This window comes from Gossypium raimondii, chromosome 5 (genome assembly GCF_025698545.1).
Source record: "Gossypium raimondii isolate GPD5lz chromosome 5, ASM2569854v1, whole genome shotgun sequence".
In the NCBI taxonomy this organism is placed as follows: domain Eukaryota; kingdom Viridiplantae; phylum Streptophyta; class Magnoliopsida; order Malvales; family Malvaceae; genus Gossypium; species Gossypium raimondii.
In genome coordinates, this window is record NC_068569.1 from 1,235,668 (window position 1) to 1,242,380 (window position 6,713).

A 6,713-nucleotide genomic window follows, 5' to 3' on the forward strand; every position below is an offset into this window, starting at 1 on the left:
ATGTCTGGGGGAGACACGCAAAATTGCTTGAGGAAAGCACTTGGAGCCATCAAAGATACCACCACTGTTTCATTGGCTAAAGTGAACAGTGATTATAAGGTGGATTTAGCTGTCAAAGATGGTTATTTCAACTATGGCTGTTGCTGGTCTTTATTGATTATGCATTTATTATTATTGTTTTGCAGGATTTGGATGTTGCTATAGTCAAGGCCACAAATCATCATGAACGCCCTGCAAAAGAAAAACACATTAGAGGTGGATACCCACATTCTAATTATAGTGATTCAGCACTTTATGGATTCGTTATAAATAAGACTTGGTTTTTTTCCCCCCCGTTTTCACAGCCATTTTCGCTGCCATTTCTGCTGCTCGGCCTCGGGCTGATGTTGCATATTGCATCTATGCTCTTGCTAGGCGGTTGTCAAGGACACATAATTGGGCGGTATGTTAAAACATTAACAAACATACCGTGATTGATGGGTGTTTGTTGAAATTTGATTGATTGTCTGGATGTTTGTTTGGCTGGCATTTAGGTTGCATTGAAAACTTTGATAGTCATTCATCGTGCTTTAAGGGAGGTGGATCCAACATTTCATGAAGAAGTCATTAACTATGGCAGAAGTAGACGCCATATGCTTAACATGTCTCATTTCAGGGATGATTCCAGCCCAACTGGTACCTTATCTTCTAACAATCCATATTTTCTATTTTCAGAAAGCTGAAGAAGTTCCTTGTTTATCCAATCTTTAAGGGTAAACAACATTGGTAGCCACTCGATTATTAGTTTATTTATTTTTTATCACTCAATTATAAAAAATTATAAAATGATCACTCAATTATTAGATTTTTTTCGTTATTGTGCCAAATTTAAAAGCTTACAGGTCATCTTTTTATTGGCTGTTAATGACAAAAGAAAGGACAAAATTAAATAATTTAGTGAAAATTTTGTAATTTTTCATAATTTGATAATATAAAATGAAGCCTATGTATAGTTGGGTGACTAACAATGTAGTTTATCCAATGTTTAACCATTTTGCTGCACAGCATGGGATTGTTCAGCCTGGGTTCGCAATTATGCCTCGTTCTTGGAGGAGAGGTTGGAATGCTTCCGCGTCTTGAAGTATGACATCGAGATGGAAGGCCATGTAAGAAGCTCTTGCTATATCTCTTTCTATTTTCGGGAAGAAATAAAACATAAGCTCCTGAAGTTATGCTTTACCTTATGGCACAAGTTATGCCATCTGTTCTTAGAACTGCAACTATATCTCTTTCAGGCTCTTTAATTTTTTCTTTTTTGCAACTGAACTATTTGGAGATTTCATAAATTTAAATATTCTTACAGAGAACCAAAGATTTGGACACTGCAGAGGTGGTTGAACATTTGCCAGCACTGCAACAGCTCCTTTTTCGAGTTCTTGGCTGTCAGGTGAGTACACAATTCCTGTTGTGTTCCACAAAATCCCCCCCCCCCACCCCCGCTTCTTTTTAGTGGGAATATTAATAGAATTTGTGTGCAGCCACTAGGTGCAGCTGCTTACAATCTTGTGATCCAATTGGCACTTTCTTTGGTATGTTCATTTTTAAACATAGTACCCATCTATGCTCCCAACATTCTCTTGTCCTTACCCTTTAGTCATTTCAAACAGGTTGCTTCTGAAAGTGTCAAAATATATCGAGCTTTAAGTGATGGTACCGTGAATCTCGTAGACAAGGTAAGCTGTAATTTTAACTTTCTAAACGAAACGCTTTTCTTTTCAGTAAATCATGTATTTATGATGCTCTAAACAATGTCAGTTCTTTGACATGCAACGTCCTGATGCCATGAGAGCTTTGAGTATATACAGGAGATTCAGGCAACAGGTAAATTGATGTCCCAGTTCCTAGCGTAAATGAAGATGATTTAAAACTCTAGGGGAATTGTACACTTTGTATTTGCAGGCAGAAGTTCTTTCTGAATTCTATGAAGTATGTAAAAGACTTAATGCTGGGCGTGGTGAAAGGTTTATTAAGATAGAACAGGTTAGGATACTTCAACTTTAGTGCCTTCTGAAACAGAGTATGTAAAATTTTCTTTTTGGTGTAATGTTGAAGCCCCCTGCATCGTTTCTACAAGCAATGGAAGAGTATGTAAGAGAACCTCCACAGGCTTCAACAATGCGTAAAGATCAGGTCTACAAAATAATTTTGTATCTATTTCTATTCCTTTGCATACATGCAGTTATATATAATATTTGCATATATTTTGAACAAGCAGATTGAGAAACCCAAAGAAGTGTTGGCCATTGAGTACAAGAAAGCCCCAGTGGTGCAGCAATGTTCACCATCACCTCCTTTGCCAGAACCTGAAGAAGAAGTGGAGAAAGTGGAAAAGCCTATTGCTGAACCACCAGATTTGTTGGTAATTTCAATGTCTCTTTTTTCAGTTTCATCTGCAAATTTTGTAGTTTCATTTTGAACTTTTCTTTTTGTTGCTAGGGACTAAATGATCCCGCCCCAGTTGCTTCTAAATTAGATGAGAAGAATGCCTTGGCATTGGCTATTGTTCCTGCTGGTGGTTTTCCAGCTGAGCAAACGACTTCTACTGCTGCTCAAGTTCAAGCAAATGGTACTACGGGCTGGGAATTGGCACTTGTCACTGCTCCAAGCTCAAATGACAGTGCCACTGCCACTAACAAAATGGTACATATCAGAAGGCTATCGGCATATTAGACTGTAATGACTTGTTCATGTATGTCTCACTGATACTATTTTAATTGAAAGGTTGGAGGATTCGACAAGTTTATATTGGACAGCCTGTATGAGGATGCACTCCAAAGAAGCAACCAGAACGTCAGCTATAATCCATGGGAACCACCTCCAGCATCTGCTGCTATGATGCAACAACCAATACAAGAACCCTTTTACGGCTCTGACCCACCTTCAGTCCAGATAGCCGCAATGGCGAACCAGCATCAGGCTTTCATGTTGCAGCAGCAGATGATGATGATGATGGGCCCACAGCAGTCGCCTTCTAATGCTTTCGTAAATACTTATGGAGCCAGTGTCCGCCCTTGCAACTCAGGTATGCCTGTTCAGCCATATACAGGCCTTATATAGACACGCTGGACGAGAAAAATGTCGAGGCACACGAAGATGCAACGTTCGAATTGTCAAATGTGAACATGTTTTGTAGCATATTTTGTCAATGCCCAGCAATTAGCGTATTCTTTTGTTATTTGATTATTTTCATTGATCATCTGTAATTAGCTTAGCTATATTAAGAATAAACATGTTTGTTTATTTGTTTAAATTTGTTTGTTTATGGATTCATCAACTGGTTTTAAAAATATGTTACAAATAGATGTGTATGTATATATGTGAAAAATAAAAAGATGGGACAAATCAGGAAAAGCCACTGCCTTGTTACATCAACCAGGACGACAAAAAAAAAGAGTCCATCAAAAAACAAATGCGAACAGAATATAAGCGATGATCAGCGAAAGCAGCAGTATCAATGTCACCCTGCAAGACAAACAAAAATTCATAAATGAAATTGCTGCTAAAAGACTGAACTATGATTAGCCTCTCTCTCTCTCTATATATATATATATGTACTTACGTGATCTTGCAATTACTCCACCACATGGCATTCTTGTAACGACGAGATTGCTTTTTGAATCGAAGTGAATTCCCCTGCATTGTGCTTGCCTTTTCAACCAGCAACTCCAACCGGTCGCCTCTCTCCAATACTTTTTCAATGTTGTCAATCATTACACTACGTACCTGTACGTACAAATTTATGAAAAAATTGGAATTTCAGGGATAAAAATCATAATATATATATGCAAAATTTGCCTACGTACGTACCTGGCTCATTTCCCCTTTCAACCGGTTTAATCTGTCAGCATTGGGATCAGTTGAAAAATGTTCCATTTGTTGACTCATGACCCTGGAGAATTCTTCATTCATAGCATAACCCGAAGCTGACTGAATAGCACGACCATATGTCTTTACAAATTTTTGATGAATCTCTTCAAGGAAAGCAAAAGGGATTCTCCCTATATACATAATTCATAATATCAATAAAATTAATCAAATGCCAACCAATGAGAAATAAAGAAAAACATGGAATAATTGTAAAGGAAACTGCTTACTGCCGGAGGCATCGTCGGCCATGCAAAGAACGGTGAGGCCATCGGTTCTTTTGACATGAAAAATATAACGATCATGGGAAAAAGAAGAATTGCTATCGTTCTTTCCTTGGCTCATCTTCTCCAAAATCTGTCTTGCTACGGTGCTGGCATTTGTTTGAGTAGCGCTAAACTCCGCCAAAACAACCTGCCCCCTTGCCACCATCCCATATAAAATCCCCATTTTCATAAATGGGGAGTTGGCGATTGAGGATCGGTGGCGTGGATGCTAGATTTTTAAGGGCTGAGAAATGAGAAAATGGAACGGCAAAATATATTTATATAATAAAACAAAGAAAGAGAGGAGGGAAGGAATAGATACAGGGATGAATTGGCGAGTTTGACGGGTTGAAGAAACGTGGACCAATCATATTGCGTTTCCATGGGTGGGAACAAATGGAAAAAAAAGAAAGGGTGTACAGTCTGGATATGATGCTGCTGCAATCAAAACCGTCACTAGCACTTCATCATTCCACTTTATTTAATCCCATTAGCTCTCTGACTGTTTTTCCTTTTCCCTTCGTTTATAGCATAATTAATAATTGTAACAATACCATAATTTGTAATCCCATAATAGAATGCTAAAATATTTTGTTAAATAAAGACAACAATTCAGACAAATAACTCATATGTGGTCAAGGTTTTGATTAAGGGGTTGGAAGATTTAAGTCCCATCGTATGTAGAAAGGTTTATAGGGTTATGCATTCTGAACGATAGTGGATCAAAAATGTGTCCAGAGAAAATAATTTAATTGCGGATGGTTTGGCTAGACTCTGTTTAGCATGGAAGTCAAGCTTATAAATTTTTTATGTTCCTCAAAATGATGTGTTGGAGGCTCTTCAACAAGACAAAGCGGTACATTTGAGCAATTCATTTGATGTAATCTTGTTTTATTTTTCACCAAAAAAAATTCAGTACCTATCTAAGTAATCCAAAAGAGAGAAACATTCATTTTTTGGTAAAAGAATCGTGAAGGTACTTGGATTTGAAGTCAAATTACATTTTATCCTTTTTACTTAAAAAATGAGTAAATTAGTCACCATGCGTTAAATCAAAGAATAAATTGGTTATTTTTATTAAATATACAATCATTATTTATTGTTAAAAACTAACGTGACAGACATAATAACCAAACAATAACACATGGGCATATCACGTGTACTTTATGTTGACGTACAATGACTCGTTTTTAACCGTAAAAATAGATGAAATATTTAATAAAAGACCAACTTATTCTTTGATCTAGAATATAAGAATTAATTTACATACTTTTGAATAAATTGATATGATTTAAAAATATGTTCATGAATAAATATATATAATTTATTTTATTTAAATTGCATGTTTTAAATTTTAATTCAATTGTTCACTATTTGATTTTATACATTTCATAGATTACTTCGTAGGTTTAAAGTTGAATTGCTTTTAGTGTTGAAATATTTTCCTTTAGGGAAAAAGATTTTCGAAAGTAATTTAAGAATCTAGAAATTAAAAGGTTAAATTTTGTTATTAATATATGTACTTTTTGAAAATTGTGAATTTAGTCCATATACTTTAAATTGATAAATATTAGTACATGTACTTTTTGAATTGGTCAATTTCAGTCCGTGTATTTTTTTATTTTTGAAATTTTAGTCTTGATGAAATAGTAGCAATTAAATTCGTTTGGTTAAATTCAATTATTAGTCTCAGTATTAATTGTATGCATAGTTGTACATTTAGTCAGTATTCTCTAATTGGATCATTTTAAGTCCCTATACTTTTTTAATTTTGAAATATATTTGTCAACACAAATGACCGCCATTAATCCATTAACTAGATTTTTAGTGAGTGATATGTGGAAATAACAAGTTGATATGGAATTATGCATAAGTTAATATGTTTGTCGCATTATATTTTTGAAATAAAAACATTAATTTAATAAATTTAACAGTTATTGTTCGGTGAGGACTAAATATGATCAATTTAAAATACAGGTGTTAAATCCACAACTTTCATAAAGTACAGGGACTAATATCAAATTTTAATCAAATTAAAATGTTGATTGTTAGCCCATTGTTTAACCCATAGGCCCTAATGAATTTCTTTTCTGGGTTTCATTAATTTTGGGGTTGTGAAGTTCAGAGCTTGTCGACTGATCTTTGGCCCAAATTAAACTCAATATATGTTTCACTTTTTAAAATAAACCACAAAATATAGGAAAATTAGTCAAATATTGTGTCCGTTATCCTCCTTAATTAGATGAAGAGTGAAGACATAAAATATAATTATTATAATTTAATTTTAATTAATGAAGATAATGTATAAAATTAATGATTACGTAAAAATAACAACCTTATAAAGAAATACCAAAATATAGATAGTAAAACTAGTCATACGTGTCAATACATAATTAAAATATTTCAAGATTTCATATTATAAACGCTTCGCATTTGATTAACTATTAATTATTTTTAAATTATATTACAAGTCCATATTTGAATATTAAAATATACTTTTAAGTCTTTATACTTTTTTTGTATATTTAAAATTTAGTATTTTAT

The 6,713-nt window shown here is 34.3% G+C and overlaps 2 protein-coding genes across 2 annotated transcripts; one reads left to right on the plus strand and one right to left on the minus strand.

Annotated features, from left to right (window-relative positions):
- Positions 1-3,283, plus strand: LOC105765778 (putative clathrin assembly protein At5g35200). The gene is made up of 14 exons (XM_052631622.1): positions 1-99; positions 186-255; positions 345-442; positions 534-675; positions 1,045-1,145; positions 1,343-1,426; positions 1,518-1,568; positions 1,647-1,712; positions 1,795-1,860; positions 1,939-2,019; positions 2,092-2,169; positions 2,252-2,398; positions 2,476-2,679; positions 2,761-3,283. The coding sequence occupies exons 1-14, from the start codon at positions 1-3 to the stop codon at positions 3,094-3,096; spliced, it is 1,623 nt and encodes a 540-aa protein (XP_052487582.1). The 3' UTR covers positions 3,097-3,283.
- A 7-nt stretch (positions 3,284-3,290) lies between these two features.
- On the minus strand, positions 3,291-4,440 carry LOC105765779 (vesicle-associated membrane protein 711). Its single transcript, XM_012585029.2, has 4 exons — positions 4,134-4,440; positions 3,847-4,037; positions 3,599-3,762; positions 3,291-3,501 (listed from the first exon to the last, which is right to left on the minus strand). Exons 1-4 carry the CDS (start codon positions 4,357-4,359, stop codon positions 3,438-3,440), a joined length of 645 nt encoding a protein of 214 aa, XP_012440483.1. The 5' UTR covers positions 4,360-4,440; the 3' UTR covers positions 3,291-3,437.
- Positions 4,441-6,713: the final 2,273 nt, after the last annotated feature.

Excerpts from the sequence above, each read along its gene's own strand:
- LOC105765779 (XM_012585029.2), bottom strand. The coding sequence starts at position 4,359 with ATGAAAATGGGGATTTTATATGGGATGGTGGCAAGGGGGCAGGTTGTT. Across the intron at positions 4,038-4,133 it reads GGCCGACGATGCCTCCGGCA|GGAGAATCCCTTTTGCTTTC; the intron begins GTAAGCAGTTTC and ends TTATGTATATAG. Across the intron at positions 3,763-3,846 it reads TGAAAGGGGAAATGAGCCAG|GTACGTAGTGTAATGATTGA; the intron begins GTACGTACGTAG and ends TTGTACGTACAG.
- LOC105765778 (XM_052631622.1), top strand. The coding sequence starts at position 1 with ATGTCTGGGGGAGACACGCAAAATTGCTTGAGGAAAGCACTTGGAGCC. Across the intron at positions 443-533 it reads CAAGGACACATAATTGGGCG|GTTGCATTGAAAACTTTGAT; the intron begins GTATGTTAAAAC and ends GCTGGCATTTAG. Across the intron at positions 2,399-2,475 it reads CTGAACCACCAGATTTGTTG|GGACTAAATGATCCCGCCCC; the intron begins GTAATTTCAATG and ends TTTTGTTGCTAG.